Source organism: Strix aluco, chromosome 18 (genome assembly GCF_031877795.1).
Source record: "Strix aluco isolate bStrAlu1 chromosome 18, bStrAlu1.hap1, whole genome shotgun sequence".
Classification (NCBI taxonomy): Eukaryota; Metazoa; Chordata; class Aves; order Strigiformes; family Strigidae; genus Strix; species Strix aluco.
The window spans coordinates 1,097,359-1,115,313 of record NC_133948.1 but is presented as its reverse complement, the minus strand read 5'-3'; the positions used below and the strand labels follow the sequence as shown (position 1 = coordinate 1,115,313).

The 17,955-nt window shown below is 59.0% G+C and overlaps 1 protein-coding gene across 4 annotated transcripts; it reads right to left on the bottom strand.

The window, feature by feature from the left end:
• Nucleotides 1-61: 61 nt before the first annotated feature.
• Nucleotides 62-17,670, bottom strand: TPST2 (tyrosylprotein sulfotransferase 2). 4 transcript variants are annotated; one of them, XM_074844165.1, is made up of 7 exons: nt 17,609-17,670; nt 8,837-8,905; nt 5,086-5,993; nt 3,323-3,521; nt 2,053-2,103; nt 982-1,030; nt 62-229 (listed from the first exon to the last, which is right to left on the bottom strand). In XM_074844165.1, exons 3-6 carry the CDS (start codon nt 5,919-5,921, stop codon nt 1,001-1,003), a joined length of 1,116 nt encoding a protein of 371 aa, XP_074700266.1. In that variant the 5' UTR covers nt 5,922-5,993; nt 8,837-8,905; nt 17,609-17,670; the 3' UTR covers nt 62-229; nt 982-1,000. The 4 variants fall into 4 exon arrangements, with proteins under 4 accessions (XP_074700266.1, XP_074700267.1, XP_074700268.1 ...); XM_074844166.1 differs by lacking the exon at nt 17,609-17,670 and adding an exon at nt 17,482-17,598; XM_074844167.1 differs by lacking the exon at nt 17,609-17,670 and adding an exon at nt 9,084-10,549.
• Nucleotides 17,671-17,955: the final 285 nt, after the last annotated feature.

The window sequence follows — 17,955 nt, the reverse complement described above, 5'->3', positions numbered from 1 at the left end:
GCCAGGACGAGTTTCCACAGATGCTTTCACCACGGAGCGCGCGGGAGAGGTGGACGACGGGGACCCGATGCGTAAAACGTTCGGCCTTTGCAAATAAATGCAAATACATTCCTCGTATAGCAGTCATTTTGGCAATAGTATTAGCAAGCAATATGCTTGGATAACCGATTTCCACTGGTGCCATCGCAAACTCTTCTTTGTTGGGCAACAAAAGGCCATTTGCAGCATTCTGGAAGAGAGAAACACAGAGTCAGGAGCAGCAGCCGGTCACGCCAGCACAGCAGGTGCCCGACTAATGGTTTTAAAGCAGCCATGGTACAAAAACACGGAAAAAACCCCAAGTCCTGGCTCCAGCATAATGGGCACACAACTATTCTCACTCAATGCTTCTGATTTTTTTTTTTAGCACATTATACTGCTTGTACATAGAAACTAGTTTTTAAAGGGTGATTTTTAGTAAGAAAAATGACATTTTATGTTTTAACATAGAGATTAGCTGAAAAGAGAGTTGGAAAAACATCCAGCACATCAACAGTTGTATCTGGAGCAGAAACCGAGGGCAGCAGCTTTGTTTCTCCAAACCGACAGCAGATGTGGCTGCTTGATCTTCCCTTCCACGAGTCCACAGCACGTCCTAGGAGACAGCTGGGGAGCAGCTCAGCTCATCTACACACTCCCACATCCCGTTTCAGTGTTCCCCGCAGGGACAGTCAGTAATAACTCTCCCAAGTGGCTGATTGCAATTTTGCTGAAGTAAGCCTGTTTCCAGCGCTCAGAAAAAGCATTTCTGACAAATTGTCTCACATAACAGTATTGTTCTGAAAACTGAAAGCAACTGTGAAAGGGGGTCACTCGCATAACGAGTGTGCCTGGAGCAGCCCAGCTAATCCACGGGCACAAGAAATTACACAAGCAAAATGCTACCCCTGGAGCAAAGCAGGCAGATTCGCCTGAGTCCCAAAATGAAGTACAAGGTCTTACCTGGAAATCATTAATTTTCTTAGTGAGAAGACGATGTGTTCTGAGTCACCTAGAATAACCCGGAAACAGAAGGGTCAGCTTTAAGCCACCATCTGCAACTCAAAACATTCCCACTGTGTTCCCAGCAGCAAGAAAAGGAAACGTTTAGGACACAGAAAACAGCAGAGGGGCAGAGAACCGGTGGCCAGGAGATGCTGCCGTGAGACTGCAGCCTCTCGCTTCGCTGCCGTTAACACGAACCACCCTGGGCGGCAGCTCTGGCGGTGAAAGCCACCGCACACTCGCTTCACCAGCAGCTCTGCGTCCTCAGGCAGGGACTGGGCTCTGCACCCTCTCACCCACCCCTGGCACTGCGGCTCAAGCCCCTGCTCTCTTTCGGGGGCCACGTATTGAGCCAGGAAAACCCGGCACCTTTGACCGAAACATCAACACCGATCTACTGCATCTCCACACTGGGCAGGCAGCGCTTCTGGAGAGTCAAGAAGTCTTTTTTTTTTTTTAAAGTCTGTATGTGCAATGGCTGCTCGACTGCCCTGCATTACAAAAGATGGTTATTAATTGTTTTCAAGCACTGCTCTTTAGGGAGGGAGCCCCATGGAATGTTTCTGGCATGTGAACGCAATCACCCAAGAACTAGAAGACCTGTCTGTAACCTTTAAATCAGACAAGCCGCCCTTCCCTAAGGCAGGCAAGGCCCACAGCAATTAAAACTCTAAGATTTTGGAACAGAGAGCAAGGCAGAAAGTGTCTTAAAGCAAGAGAGTGAAGAGCCCAAGTTTCTCATGAGTGAACACAGAACTCCACAGGAGGAAACCGTACGCAGGAGGGGTCAGAGATGAATGAGTAGGGTCTAAGGAGCACAGGACACACAGGACATCAACCCACGACCGCGTGGAGGGTGGGAGTGGTGCACAGCAGCGAGGACAGGGACATGGTCCCCACGGACTGAGGCAAGAGAGCGGGGACATGTCCTGCCGCCAGCTGCCCAGCCTGCCAACGCCCATAGGAGGGAGCAAGGGGCCAGAATTAACCAAAAAGGGCAAAGCCCTCTGAGGAATGTCAGACCCTTACCTGCAGATGACCTTTCAAATTGGCTGGCGTTTTATAATCCCCCTTTAAAACCTATGGAAAAAAAGAGAAAATTGGAGTGACCATCCTGGGGTAGTGGTTCTGTGAACATCAGTGAGTCCACCTCGTTAACTGTGTCCCAGCTGAAATACCCTGATGGACGTTTGTTCTACATTGTGGTGCTATATTGGGGCAAAAGCAGGAGGTTTCCTCTTTCTTGACTGTAAGCAAAGAGACAGGGAGCAGCATCCTGCTGGGGCAGGGAACCGACACGAGCAATTCTCTGGTTGCCCCCTTAGCCTGGGAGGGGACAGTATTTTGGTCTTTACCCCCGTGCCAATTCTCCAAATTCATCCCAAGAAGTAAAGGTCCACGTCAGAGACCCAAAGAGTCCCTAACCCTGCCCCGGGCAGATGTTCACCCAAATCTCTCAGCAAGCAGAGAGCAAGGCGGAGCTGTGAGAGACCAGAGCACTCGGAGCAGGGACCAGCTCCAGGGAAGCTCTTCCCACCTCCCCGCCCAGTGCCGCTCCCTGCCTGCCCACCACCTGCTCACAGTGCCACGGGGACCAGTCCCGTTCCCCTGCTCCCACCCGCGTGACAAAGGACACCTTGTCCGAGGGCACGGGGAGCACGTGCAGAGCTGGGGGGGGTGCAGAGTCCAGCCTCAGGCTGGGGAGGAACCAACCACTCCCCACCCCAAAGCATGAGAAACTCCCTCTGTTTAGTAACTGCTGTCTGTGGCTCGGCAGCTTCTTCCTTCCAGTTCTGCCCCAGGGACGTGAGTCAACATTCTAAAAAAAAAAAAAATCTTATGGTTCTGCCCAAATGCATTACGAGCCTCCGCTCGCATTCCCCGCGGGGCTGTGGGAGGGGCTGGTGAACTGCCCACGGACACCACAGCCCGTGCGTCCTCCTGGGGCCAGACCAGCCTGTCTAGAGCCTCCGGCTGCGCAGCCAGGGAACACCAGCACACACCAGTAACTCCCACGGGTTCGAGAGCGGGGCTAGATCAGGGAGGGACAGGCCAGTATCGGCCACAACAGAAGAAACGAACACCACCACCAAATCATAGGGAGCCTCATCACTGCGAGCCACGCCAGGCTCCATCTACCGCACACATTTGTTCTGAAATTATCTCGGCGTAGCTGTGTCTGTCGTTCCCAGTCGGAGAGAGCGTTTGCGTCCCCCCTGCCCTCTCCTGGTTCGGTTCAGCAGCCCCTCCTGCTCCAGAGAGACCCCGGCCCCCTCCCTCCCCGCAGGCAGCGACTCACTCTGTGCGTGTTGTTGACAACCAAGGGGTCGGGGTGGCCGTAGTTGGGCGGGTTGGCGTAGGGGTCGTAGCCCAGCCTGGCGAGCATCGGTGCGATGTGGGCCATGTCCTGCAGCACATCTCCCGGAATGTGCCCGATCCATTTCGATAACGCCTCCATGTTCACCGGCTTGATAACCTGGTCCGTTGATCTTTCTATCCTGGGGAAAAATAATGAAAGAAAAAACCTAAACAAGACACTAATGTTGGATCTCACACATGTGCCTTCAGCCACCACCACCTCAACGTTTTGCTTCCAGCACCCAAGACACACATGCAGCACAAAGGCTCAGCACCCACCGGGTCCCTTCCCGCTCACAGCCCTGCTCTGGGGGAGCGGATCCTGTCAAGGGTTTCCACAGCCCCAGGGGTTGGGTCCCCTGCACTGGGGGATCCATCCTGCACCAGGGTCGGGGTGCCACCAGGACAACTCTGCTTATTATAGGAAAAGAACGAGGGATGTGTGCTCTGTAGCACAGATACACCACGTGACCCCACTGAAAATCCCAAACCCGATTTGTTTAGGCAACCTTGGCAAAATTTACTCTGAGAACTAGTGCTGAAAACCCTGGAGAAACCATCGCTTCACCATCGAAGGTGCCTGCATCTCTCTGTCCTACACCACAGCTGCCTTCCTAGTCTGTCTGGGGTAAGAGCACTGGGACATGCTCCCTGCTGGCCATGCTCCCTGCCCTCCAAGCCCCCTGAGGAGTGAGCCCCTCGCAGGTACAGACCCCCCTCGCAGGTACAGCCCCCCCTCTGCACCCTGTGCTCGGTGGGATGCTGGCCCGGGGCAAGCAGCCACCTGCTCGACTCCAGCCAAAGGAAATCACACCCCGGGCAGCACAGGCGACACAGCGTCCTAGGAGGGATGAACGTGCACAGAGGCTGCGAGCCTGGACCTCGTGAGAGCCTGAGCCTCGTGAGAGCGTCCCAGCGCCGTACGACCTCAGAGGAAACAGGGTCTGGGGGCGGAGGGAAGCGGAGCCCGGCCGCACACCCGCGGCCATCACAGAGAAACGGAGCAGCTGCACATCCACAGCTGCCCTCATCACTCGGGCACGAGCAATTTATACAAAGACTGCTTGTATGGTTCCCCTACACCACTGATTACATTTTGCTAAGTCAGACTTAAGCCTCCAGTTAGGAAATAAAGAGCATTAAAAGAGGAGAAGAAGGTGGGAGCAGGCAAGCACCCCCCTGGCACCCAGAGACGGCCAGCCAGCAAGGAGGGAGCGCTGGGGCGTGTCTCCACGGAGCAGGTATTTCTTTTATTCTGCAATACCAGCACCAAACCTGGCAAGAATTGCTGCTCACTGCTGAAAGCCATTCATTAGCAGCAAAACTAATCGCGGTAAGGAGGTATTTGAGGACGGGTGGAGAAAAGAGGCATTAAGGAGCTCACGTTTCAGTGCAAGCAGTTCTTTTCAAATTAGAGACCAAAATAATTTCTGCACTGTCAAGAGATGAATAAAGCAGTCACCTGCTCCTAAAATCCTCGCCTGACAAGCTGCTCTGTTGGTACAACAGATTGCTGGTATTCAAGCTGTCTTCTACTCAGAAACACAAAACTTATTGCAGTGAAACTGGACGTGCTGCCACTTCTGCCCCTGAAAAAGCATGCAAAGCACAAGCAACGCATCTCTGCCCCCACTTTCAGCCTTGACCCACTTCGCGTAACGAAAACGCTCCTCGAGAAGCCGAGGCAGGAGCCGAGACACTCACTTGGAAAGCGACACCCCGCCGGGCTTCCCTATCAGCTCCTCGTGGTGCAGCACCGTGTCGCTCCAGGAGATGTCCAGGAACTTCATGATGGCCTGCATGGACTGCTCGGGGTGCAGCACCAGCTGCTCGTAGTAGACGGGCAGGCAGCGGGCCCGCCCGATCTCCAGGCACTGGGAGTACATCACCTCGATGGCTTTGTTCCACTTGGTCAGGCAGTCCCGGTAGCTGTTCAGGTCGAAGCCCGCAATCGTCACCTTCCGCGTGATCATGGAGTGGACCGAAGCCCGGCCGTCTCGAACCATCAGGAGGAATTTGGAATTGGGGAACAGCCTGGACAGGTAGACAGAGGACTTCAGGGTGAAGGGGTCCTTGTTACATAAATACCTGGCTGGCTCGCCGTGCTTGGCAATCACTTCCAGGATAAAGGCCTGCATAGCGGCGTCCAGAACTTGGTCCGTCACCCCCGCCTCGTCCAGACGCATCTTCTCTCGCCCCGATTTGGACCAGGCCTGCCGCATGGCCAGCACGCGGGGGATGATGCGGGTCTCCTCCCCGCAGCGCACCTCCGGGTGGGCATCGAGCATGGCCCTCATCAGAGTCGTGCCGCTCCGCGGGACCCCGCCAATGAATATCAGGGGCATCTCCTTGCTGTAACGGTACTCGACGTGGTTGGAGTCCACCATGACCAGCTCCTCGTTCTCGGGTCTCATCAGCCTGTGCCTCCTCTCGCTCAGGACCTGCTGGCACTCCAGGACCTGCTGGCCGAGGTGCAGAGTCACCATCAGGGCGACCACCGAGCCCACCACCAGCAACACCCTCCTCATGGTGACCCGCATTCTGTTCTCCTCTGCACAGGCTGGTGACTGCGCTTCAGCTTTGGGCTAGCAAGTGTTCAACCCCGCGGGCATCTGCAAGAGAAACACAGCACGGTGAAAGGAGCAGGAGCCGCAATCCCACCCGCTGCCACCTCGGCGACCAGCCTGGCTCCTTCGGGATGCTGACACCATCGCAGGCTGTCACCATCTCTTTCACTTATCAGCAACTTCCAGGCTAGGTGCCTTCTACCCAGGAGGTAATTAAAGTCTGCCTCAGAGCACACCCAAAGAGATTATTTCTGGACTGTTTGTCTACCCAGAAACACAGGTTTACAGCTGGAGCAAAGCTCCAAGAACGTTTTGGAGAGGAGGGGCCATGCGTACCCAGTCAGTCCTTAAAATCTTTACAGAGAGTCTGTTCCATCCCAGATGAAGCCCAAACCCTCCCCGCAGTTCTTTCCAAAACTGAGCTCAGCACACCACCGGCTTCTCACTTCTCTCAGCCACCTGTCTCCTTCCTACATTTTCTTTAGCTTCAATGTGCTGTCACAGGGGAAGGGGGAAAGCTGAAATAAGAGAAAAACAAAAGCATCTCATGCAAATTTTAAGGGCCTGAGTCAGGAGAAGCAGTTACCCATTAGAATGAAACGCTGTGAGAATTTAAACCATCTGAAAGCTAACAGCTACACACAGAGTCAGCGTTAAACGCCCTTCCTCCGGAGACTGACCTTACACAAAAATCCTGGAAGGCTTCGTCTGGCATTAAGGCTTTCTGGGTTTTCTGCGTCTCGGTAGGATATCCAGCTGGAAGCCTGCAGTTTCTGCAAGTCCCCTGCTCTGCTGCCTACCCGGGAGGGACTCCTGCGAACGCTGGCACCGCTCCCCACACCCTCCCCACTTCTGCTCCATTTGCGAGCGCAGGTTTTGCAATCCTCCCCGCGGCTCACCCGGGGATTTTGAGCTCTTTGTGATTATGTGGCTGGGGCGGGAGCTGAATGGAGGGGAAGGAACGGGACGTCCACGCGTTTTGTTTTGCTGACAACCCAAAGAACTGCTTCAGAAAAACGTTCTCTCCTCCCGACTCTCTCCATGAAAGAGCACATTTAGCAGCGGCCCGTGCAAAGGCCCTTCGCGGTGGGGAGCAGGCAGGAGGGCTGCCCTGCAGCCAGGCAGCCCCCCCAGCCCTGCCCCTGCCCTCCCCAGAACCCGCTGGCACTCGAAGAACCCCCCCGTTGCCCTCCCAGCCCCTGCCACCCCGCACACCGGGCCTGGGGAGGCAGCTGCTGCCCGCCGCCCGCCCGCTCTCCCCTACTCCTGCTCCAGCCGTCGGGTCATGAGCGCGACGCCAAGAGGCGGCGCTTCTCCCCCCACCCCAGCAGCAAAGCGACGCCACCACCACAATTATTTTTGTGGCTCTGCAGCAGCACAGTGAACATCCTGGCCCGCTGTTTGGTTAACACACCACGAGTAAACAGTTACCAACGCCTGCCTGCCTGTATAAAGGTCAAAAAGTCAAATGCTGGTGGTGTTTGTTTAGATGTAAATCAGAGGGAACAACAAACAGCTTGGGCATTTCTGCAGCAGCACCAAGCGCAGTCAGACCCATTAAAAAGACAAGCGCGGGTCTGCTCCCTCCTGCTGCCCTGATCCATTTCAGCCATGTAAATATATTCAAATGTTCACCCTAAAAATAATTGCAAATGCCGCAAGACCCGTTTCAGTGCAGTCGGGATTTAAGGCCAACGGGAATAATTACGGCTACGCAGACCAAGACAGGCTAATTAGCAGGAGAGCTCTGCAGTTGAAAAAGGAGGCTGCGAGCACAGAAGTGCTCTGTTCTCCGCAAGAACGGCTCACAGTGAGCGTTTCCCACCGTGATGCTCCCAGCAGCTCCGCTCCCAGCACGGCAGGAGGGGAACAAAGGGACTCACTCATGTTCTGGGCGAAGCGGGGGGCTGCCCGTGGTACCGGCAGCACCCGGGGGATCCCTGGGGATCATCCCACCTGCCTGGCTGGGGCCCACACGCAGCCCCCACTGCTGCCCACCCGACGCCACCAGCGCAGGGAAGCTCTGGCTCTGCCGGGGGGCGGCAGGAAGGGCAGAGGCGCGAAGGGCAGAGGCGCAGCCAGCAGCTGCTGGCGGGGAGCACGGCTTCTCCTCCTGCTGTGCCCTGGGCTGAAGCGGAACAAACGTCTGTCGGGATCAGCCCAGTGTACCCGGGCGGGCTCAGCCAGCACCCGTGAGCGTGCTCGGCAGCGCCCTGCTGAGCACCCGTGAACAGTCCCGGCTTATTTTCAACTCCTTTGTGCAATTCTCCACTAAGAATATCCCAAAATTTATGGGGCTTATTAGTCTATGAGAGTAAAGGGATGGATAATTTCCTCCACGGCAGCTATTCTGGTGGAAAATAGCATGGCATAATGAGGCGGCACGGCTGCCTGATCAGAGACGACCTTCTAGTCCTGCAGACGCCCGAGCTGGCTCTGAGAGCTTTCCGCTCCAACGGGAATTAGGGAGCTCTCGAGGGCTTCTCTGGCACGTCACGGCAGGGACTGAAAACCACTGCAGCTGGTGACAGGGAGCAGAAATCAAAGTGCCAGCAGCCGACCCCAGCCTGAAGCCCCCGTGTGCAGCTCGGACACTGCGATCGGGACAAGGCTGGTACCGAGAGCAGAGAGCGCTGGGGAGGAGGGGAGCTGGTGGGGAAGTGACAGCAGTGCGGTGACAAACAAGGACACGAGAGGTCCTACATGCAGCACGTCCTCCTTACTTTACATGCTGATCGGACATCAGTATAAACAAGGATTAAACCGTTTCTTGTCAGCTTGTGAGGGCAATACGATATTAATGGGGCGCCGGTGGCGGTGGGGACAGATGTGTGCCCACCCCCAGCATCACAGGGGAATCAACTGCTCTGGCATCCCTATGCACTTACCTTCGCCCGGCAAGTTCATTTTGCTGCTAGCCAAGCTTCATGCTGAACCGCAGGTGGCCACAAAAATACCTAATGGGGAAGAAAAGCCACAAAGTCAATTCGTTTATTTATCGCAGACACCTGCACGCGCGGTGGGGAGTGATGCTCTCCTCCTCGGCTCCTTCCCCTGGCGCACACCCTGATCCTGCCCGCAGCCTCCCTCCGAGCCCCGGGGAAAGGCTGGTGGTCCTGGCTCTCGGTCACCCACCCCGAAGCACCGGCACGGCTCCACCGCGGTGGCAGTCACAGGGCTGAGCCAGGAGAAATGGAGGGAAGCGGGAAGGCGGCTGCTCTTTTCAGAAATGAAGCCTCCTGGGGGTGACAGGAGCAGCTGGGATGTTTAAACCCAGGGGAGGACAGTCCCGGCATGGCACGCTTCCATCGCACACAAGCGACCGGCACGAGAGCCCATCCCAGAGGAAGCAGCTCCAGACTCGCCTGCTGCAGGCTGTGGTACGAATGCTGAAATCAGGCATAGGCCAGGCTGTGGTCAGAATCCCCAAACCAGTAAGAGCTAAAGGAGACGCGGCCCAGAGGACTACCCAGGTCTGGCCCAACCTCTGCGCTAGGAGCTGCCCATGCTGCCGGGACCTCCCTGGCTCCAGCCCAAGGAGCAAAGCTCTCTCCAGCCTCACAGCACACAAACCCCAGCAGGCAGGGAACCAAAACCTGCACGTCGGCACCAGGACAGGACCCCCGCACCCATGGGGAGCGCAGACTATCCTGCAAAGCGCAGGGCTCCTGCCCGCATCCCACCGCCGCGTCCCCACAGGACACCCTCCTCCAGGCACGGGAGGGCAGCAGCAGGGGGGACCTGTCCCAGCAGGGCTGCAGCTTTCCGAGCAAAGCCACTGTCCGGGTGGACGGCACCGCCGCGTGTGCATGGGACCACCCCGCAGCTAGCTCCCCCGCGATGCACGACAGCATCCCGGCCTCGGAGGATGTTTCTGAGAACGTTTCAAGTACAGACGCTAATTGTTATTCCAGCCACCCAAGTCTCCTCCTCTCCTGCCCAGCTGCCATCAAACATCATCACACGGCCCCTGCACTTTAGCACTGATTAGACATCAGAGGGAAACTCCACCCAGCACAAACTTTGCCAGAACTCATTCGCAGTGCACGCATCGCCCTCCTTCCCTGCGAGGCATCCTGCTCGAGCCTGGCCTGGCCTCCACGAACTGTGGGATTTCAGGTCCGGAGAACACCGCAGGTCTGTGGAGCAGCAGCCACATCCCCGGATGCACTTCTGCAGCACCACGAATGATCTGGTGCACGGAGCGGCGGCGGTTTAACAGCCCAGTCCCGAGACACCCTGCTCCGGAAACGGCTCCAGCTCCCGCCCGTGCACACACAGACAGACACACAGACACACAGATGCTTGCAGACTTCCTTCCTGACGCCTCCCCGCGCGGCGCGGGCCCGTGCAGTGTGCCCGTGCGCCCGACACCGCGGCCACCTGAGCACCGGCAGCGAGCCCCAGCCGCCTGCGGCCCTCGCGCCCTCCTTCACCTGCTGTTGCCGAACGGGTGAAGCAGCACCGGGGCTGGAGCGCGGCCCCACGCCGGCATTGGTGCAGCCGCAGTGCCCAGAGCAAGGGAGCCCTGCACCAGCCGCGGCGATGAAGCAACGTCTCGAGTCCATTTTTTAAAGCAGCGAAGTGTTACAAACAAACAACAAAACTGGTTTCTACGAGAAGCTCCATATGATCAAAAAATGCATTTTTCTTTAAACCATTCCCAGAAACGATCGCTGTTAACTGCAAAGTCCCCAAACGACATAGGTGGGGCCTGGAAAATTTTAGCTGAAATCATTGGTGCTTAATAAAAGGATGAGGAACTGCAGACGTCATTGTGGCGGAGCAGCAGCAGAAGCTGTGGTCAGCAAGAAATACCCTCATATATCTGGCTCGCATCTTTACAAGTCAGCAAAATTTAATTACTTAATTGACAGTCTCCAGTTAATTCACACGCAGCGTGCAACACAAAAATAAACACAGCTTGCCCGAGGGCGACCGCTGCCGTCCCAACCTGAGCTCAGACCAACACCCAGAAGCGCTGCCGCTGCCGAAGCTCTGGGTGGCAACTCTAAGGCGCATTTCAGAGCACCCAACGACTCCGAGGCACCTCCCTGGGCAGGACAGAGGCGCTCGCAGCAAACCGGAGTGGGGTCAGACGAGCCCCTGGAGAGGAAAACCGGGCAGAGCCAGCAGGGGCTGCAGGCGAGGAGCAGGAAGTGCTGGGCTGCTGGCGTGCAGCCACGCGGGGTGTTTCTCCATCTGTCCCAAAGCAGCCTGAGCGAAAGCTGATCAACAAATTTTAAAACATTCATGGAGAGGTCAATGAGCAGCCCTGGAAAGCAGCAAGCACCGATCTCCGCTTGCCCGCAGGCCGCGTGCCCATGGGGGCAGCCAAGGGGATGGCCGGGGTTCACCCCGGTGCAGCCTCAGCCCTGTTGCACAACCCGTGGCTCGTGCTCGCCCGCCCCAGCACCGCCAGGATCGATCCCCGCGGCAGCAGGGTCCAACCCGCGCTGCAGTTCGCTGCCCGCCCCACTCGCAGCGGAGCAGGAGCTTTGTTCAAACCTCTGCTGGAGGGGAGTGGCGACCCGAGGCTGCGGGCAACAAGAGAAGAGCCTGCTTTTATGTGCGGGAAATGAAGCTGTTGAACGGCACCTACAGCACTCAAAAAAAAAAAAAAAAAAAAGAGTTGCTTTCAGGCCACCAAGTGGTGAGAACAGCAACATCGACAGCAGAACAGTTTTTGCTTACTAAAGCTAAAGAGGCACTGCAGGCCACAAACCCAGGCGCATCTACAGGCATCAGAAGCCAATCGCTGTACAAATACCTGCGTTTTAGAGCACCTCAGGGTTTTAGAGCACTCCAAGGTTACACGTCCCTTTGAAAACCCCCAAGCAGAACAAACAGCTCCATGGTTTGCGTTTGCGCCGCCAACATCACCCCAAGCAAAATTGGAAGAAACAGTCAAAAGACTGCAAGAGCACGTGTTTATCAGACACCTTAGCACCCAAACCACGAGGAGGGGGTTTGAGCTCGCACCGGAGCCGCTCAGCTGCCACGGGACATGCCGATGCTGCTGCGCTTGTGGGTCCTGCCCGTTTCCTTTCAGCTCACCAGCCACAGTCCCTGCAACGACGCCGGCTCCCGAACATCCCCCCTTCGCCTTCCACGGCAAAAGGCGCTCGCCGTGGCTCCGGGACCTCTGCTCAGACCCTGAGGAATCACAAATACCGTTTCTGTCCCAAAGCACAAAGCCTTCCTCCATGGGGGACACAGGGGGAATTTATTCTCACTGCTGAATACCTAGAAAAATTAAACTAGCAGAATCTGCTGCCCCGAGGATTAAGGCAGCACACACCAGGTTCAGAACCACCTTCTCGCTCAGCAAAGCCTGCGAGGTGGAAGCCCTGAGCCTCGCAGTGTGCCCCCAGACCAGCACCCCGTCCCCGGGATGCACGCTGAGCATGCCAGCCTGCTTTAACAGGCTCTAAATCACCTCAACAAAGAATCGACAGACATTTCACAGCACAAATGCACTGTTTGCTTATTGCCTCGAGGCCGTTATGATTAGAAAAACATTTTATTATCCTGCTCAGTGCTACAAATGTTTCTGAAATAATAAAAATCCCACCAATTTACAGCATCTTCACTCCACCCGCCTCTCGTTCCAAGCACAGCATTGGCATTTTATCGTCCGGCGATGGAAACCACAGCATCCACTTCTGCCAACCTCTCCGTGAGACAACAGCCTTTGTTTCAAACTGGCTTATTAATTATGAAACACCCGAAGCGAGAGCTGCTGGCAGAAGGCGGCGGCGGAGGCACCCACCCCAGTGACTGGCACAAGCCACCAGACCCACCGCACCCCGGCAGAGCCCCGGCAAAGCCAGGAGGGAAGGGGCTCTGCACAGCCCCCCCTTGGCTTCCAGGAGCAGGATCGGGAGGCACAGAAGGACGGAGCTGAGCGAGGGGGTACAGGTGGGCAAGGGAGACCCCCCCACTGCCCCGTGTCTGTGACCCCCCGGCGATGGATGGGGCCACCCGCCAGATCACCTCAGTCTTCCCTTGGCTTGTGCCGAACCGGGACAGGAGCGCTGCGCTTCGGGGGGAGCCTCCGACTTCCCATCAACCCGCAGTTCCAATTCACAGAGCTTTTCTTCTTCTTAATTACTCCGCAGCCGCTGCCTCAGGGGGATCGAGGGCAAAGCCAGCGCGGGTGCCGCTGCGCCAGCGGGGACAGACAGACAGATACTCCCGCGCTCCTCTGACCGGGGTCCCGCCAGCTCCCACCCCAGCCCAGGGCAGGTCCCAGGGAGCCCCACTGCAGAGGGGTGCAGGGAGCGCGGCAGGGCGAGGGGAGCTGGAGTTTGCAGCCTCTGTGTTAACTCACCACGCTGGGTGCAAACACGGCTCTTCCCTCCCAAAACCAAACAAAGATTCCCTGCGTGAATGTGGGTGGTCAGAGTTTGCCATGCAATGGGGGGGGGGGGGGGGGTAAGAAAAAAAAGTCAGAGGAACTGCTAGAAAAAATACTAAGTATCTTCAAAAAAATATTTTCCAAATCCACACGCCAAACCGTACGTCTCAACAAGCTCCATTCCTGCACGCACAAAGATCAGGATTTGCAAATAAAAGGTTGTTTCTGCAAGAGAAACCCCAAAACCTCAAATTTGCTTAAGAAACAAAATCAAAATATTTTATTTCCCCATGCAGCAACAGCAGGCATCCCCAGAGCTGAAGGCGCTGACTGAGGAGAGGGTGACGTGGACAGGGGCACGCGCTGCACAGCCCCGGGGAATGAGGTGAGGGCGAAATGCTGCCGTCCCCCACCTCCCTGCACCCCTCTCTGCTCGCCCCTGCCCCGTTTCCTGCGGGTCCCGCCGCGGCTCAGCCCCTCGGCTGCCCCAGGGACAAGCGTTTGGCATTTTCACAAGGCTGGTAATTCTGGGAAGGGCTCAGAGCGCTGCCAGCTTCAGCGGCGTGGGCACACGCGGCCTCCCCCTCCACACGGCACGAAGCCCACGGGCCTGCACAGCCCCCAGCGAGGACGGGCGACGACCTCCCACCGAGCCCCGGCGTGGGAGAAGCTCTTCTTGTGAAACCCTGGATGGAAGAAAAAAAGGAAACGGGTCCTTCCGAGACACTGCTCTGTGCGTGGCTGACCCGTAAGACAGACGACCCTGAACAGCACAGCCGAGAGCTTCACAGCTCTGTCCCTCTCTTCAGAAGCCCAGCTGTAAGCCCTGGCTCCTCTGCTGCCATTTAGATGTGCCAGTGGCCACCGAGGGCTGCTCCTGCATGCCCCCCTTCCCCTGCGTGCCCCCCCACGCCCCCCAGCCAGCTGTGCGCACAGCTGCCCGCGAGAGCGGCGGGTCTGGGCGCTCTCCCACTCCTCTTGCAGAGTGTCTGGGCACAGCCGCTGCCAGAAACAGTCAACCCCCAGCACCCAGCAGGAACAGGGGCCCTGGAAAAACCCCAGCGGCTTCTCCCTGCCCCGCTACCGCGGCTGCAGAGCCGAGGGGCCGGGGGTCAGTTCCCCGTGGGGAAGCGCCTCGACACCGCAGCCGCTCGCGGGTGCCCCGGTCTGGGTTTGGGCTCGCTGGCTCGGGAAGGGGCGATGGGAACCGGCCGCTGGCTCCACATCAGAGCGCTGCGGATGGAGCAACCCGCTGCTGCTAGCGGGGGTCCTCGTCTGCACACCCTGCGAGGGGGTGAGGCGGGGGAAAGCACCTTTAGATGAGGTTTTTTTGAGGAGAATCCCTGCGCTACTGGAGGCGGACAGGGCTTTAGCAGAACTGCAAAACGGTATGAAACAAAGGAGGGGGGGGACAACACGGGAAGCTTCTCCTGCCTGTGCTCGAAGGGCCACGGAATCCAGAGGGAAACACGCTCGGCTGAGGCACGGGGCTGAGGCTTCTTCCTAAAGGCATCACAAATCCATCAGAAGACGCATCTGTACAGTGCCAAATAAAACCACCTGCGGGGTGTTTGTTTTCTTTCTCCGAAAACCTTCTCACTTCACAGCACCTCTGCCATCCCGCACAGCCCCTGAAGGCTCAGCGCACCGGTAACACAAACTGCCTTCGGAAGGATCTTCTGAAAATAGCGACAGAAATTACTAATACAGTTTTTAAAACCTACAGGCAGAGAACATCAGTGGCACAAGCCTGCCCTGAAAGGAGGGTGCAGAGAGGGGGGATGAGTCTCTTGAGCCAAGGAACCAGCGCCAGGACAAGAGGGAATGGCCTCAAGCTGCACCAGGGCAGGGTCAGACTGGCTCTTAGGAAGGATTTCTTTGCAGAAGGGGTTGTTGGGCGTTGGAATGGGCTGCCCAGGGCAGGGGGGGAGTCCCCATCCCTGGAGGGGTTGAAGAGTCGGGTTGACCCAGCGCTGAGGGATCTGGTGGAGTTGGGAACGGTCAGGGTGAGGTTCGTGGTTGGGCTGGAGGAGCTTCAAGGTCTTTTCCAACCGAGATGATTCTGGGATTCTGTGATTCTGCCCGTCCTTCTGGTGAGCCCACTGGCAAACCGCGTCCTGCAGGCACCCGCAGCAGCTCCCACCTCCGCGTCCCCAGCCTGGGACATCTCGCCAGCGCAAGGGCGTAATCCTGCCCATACCCCCCTGCAGCAACGCCCCCCAGGAGATGCCGGGAAGGACCCACGCGGCACCGTGCCCAGCTCAGCCACCGCCACGGTGCTGCTCAGCCCAGGAGAGGGGTTTGCAGCTCAGGGGCCCAGAGCACGGCGGTGGCTGTCCCATCTCAGCCACTGTCCCACCAAACGTCGAGGGGCAGAAACCAGCTTTCCTGGCCGGGTCCTAGGAGCGACGCTGCAGTCTTTTGGGAAATGCAGAGCTGTGGGCAGCAGCCGGCCGCTGCTCCCCCCGAGCGAGCGCAGGGGCGCGGAAGCAGCTCGCAGGAACGGAGGAAACTCGGCGCCCCAGCCCAAAACACCCGGCTGCCGGGAGGGCGTTCATCGGTGCCCCGGTAAGACCCACCAGCCCCGTCCTCGGACCCCCCCGCTGTGGGGTCACGCACAGACCGTGGGGCAGTTCCAAAAGCCAGTGCTGGAAACCACCCCCTCAATTTGAGGGGCCGCCGCCGAGCACAAGCTGCAGCCAGGCTCTTACAAAACCCCGCTTGGAAGAAACATTCGAACCTGCGTTGGCACTTGACAAGCTCCCCACGAGCGCGCTGCAGCATTCCCAGAAAAGCAACCGTCAGATTTGGAAACCTGTTAGCTCAAATCATTTTCATCTCTCCGCTCACCCTCGCCGGGTACCCGAGCACGCGAGCGCGGCGCAGCTGTGCGAAGGGGAGACGCGCCGCCCGCGAATTAAGCACAAGCAGCTGGCGGGGCCGGGCTCTGACTCGCAGGGGAGGACGTGCGAAGGGGTTTCAAGCTGCGCGATGTCTTTTGGGCAGAGCCCGAGCGTGCAAACAAACCCAGCGAGGGACAGAACAAAGGCCTGTGCAATGCAAACCATCCCCTTCCCCTGGAAGGCCGTGGCCCAGCTCGCGCTGCTGCCAGCGCCAGGGACCGCGACGCCGGCCACGAGTCCTGAGGAGCTTGAACTTGTGATGGAGACCAGCGCAGATCCCGCGGCCCCGCCGCACGGCACCGCAGGGAGAGCGTCGGGGTTTGGCGCAGGCTGCGAGGCCCCGACGCAGCCGCTCGGGAGCCTGTCAGCGACCCCCGGGCCGCGACCCACACCCCACAGCCGCCCAGACCTCTCACCCCAAAAAGTGGTGGTTAACGCTGAGCGAGGCCCCTCACCAGCCACTCGCCCCGGCAGAGGAGGGCGGCCCTGAGCCCCGGGCTCAGCCCTGGGTGCCTGCACGGACGGACAGACAGACGTGGGTGTCCCCCGACGGGCAGCGCGCCCGAGCCGGCCCCCCCGCAGCGCTGTGCCCTAGGGTGACGTGCGGGTGGGGGGAGCACGGGCTGGTGCTGGGCTGCCGGGGGCGAGGGCAGCGTGACGGAAGGCAGGAGAGGGGGAAAAAGGGTACGTGGAGCTCCCTGCGCTGAGCACCCCGCACTGAGCACCCTGTACCCCACACCGTGTGCTGAGCATCCTGTACCCCACACCGTGTGCTGAGCACCCTGCACTGAGCACCCTGCACCCCACACCGTGTGCTGAGCACCCCGCACTGAGCACCCTGTACCCCACACCGTGTGCTGAGCACCCTGCACTGAGCACCCTGCACCCCACACCGTGTGCTGAGCACCCCGCACTGAGCACCCTGTACCCCACACCGTCTGCTGAGCACCCCGCACCCCACACCGACTGCCGAGCACCCTGTGCTGAGCATCCTGCACCCCGCACCACATGCCAAGCACCCCGCATCCTGCGCCCCACACTGTGCACCCCGCACTGACCACGCCACATTGTGCACCCCACACCCCGCACCCCACACCGAGCACCCCACGCCCCGCGCTGAGCACCCCACACCGTGCACCCTGCCCCGCGCACTCCGCGCTGAGCACCCCGCACCCCTCGCCACCCTCCGCACCCCGTGCACTGCGCAATGTGCGCCCCGCACCCCCCGCCGCTCCGCTCCGCACCGCGCCCCTTCGCGCCCCGCTGTCACCTGCCGGCCGGCGGAGGGATACCTCGCGGCGGAGGGACACGCCGCCCCGGCGTGGGGACACGAACGCCCCGAGCCGGGACCCCGCGGCGGGGCCGGTACCGGTCGCCCCCCCCCGGCTCTCACTCACCCACCGGAGCCGCCGCCGCCACCGGCCCCGAGCGGCGCGAGACGCGGCGACGTCACGCGCACGAGGGGCCGGGATCCCCGCGCCGCCCCCCCGCGCATGCGCCGCTCCCGCGGGGGGGCACAAACACGCGTGTGGCCGCAGCGGCGGGGGGGGCCGTGTCCGGGACACAGCGGGGGGGGCTGTGGGTCACCCCGCGCCCCCCGCCCCAGCCAGACCCGGGGTGCTGCTCGCGCGGCCGCGCCGCAATTACCCGCGGTCGCTAATTAGCAAAGCGGGAGCGCAGGGAAACGCCGCGGAAGGTGCCGGGGGGGGGGGGGGGCGGATAGGGCCCGAGGGGGAAGAATTCT

Excerpts from the sequence above, each read along its gene's own strand:
- TPST2 (XM_074844165.1), bottom strand. The coding sequence starts at position 5,921 with ATGCGGGTCACCATGAGGAGGGTGTTGCTGGTGGTGGGCTCGGTGGTC. Across the intron at positions 2,104-3,322 it reads TTGTCAACAACACGCACAGA|GTTTTAAAGGGGGATTATAA; the intron begins GTGAGTCGCTGC and ends TTTTTTCCATAG. Across the intron at positions 1,031-2,052 it reads ATTTGAAAGGTCATCTGCAG|GTGACTCAGAACACATCGTC; the intron begins GTAAGGGTCTGA and ends GGGTTATTCTAG.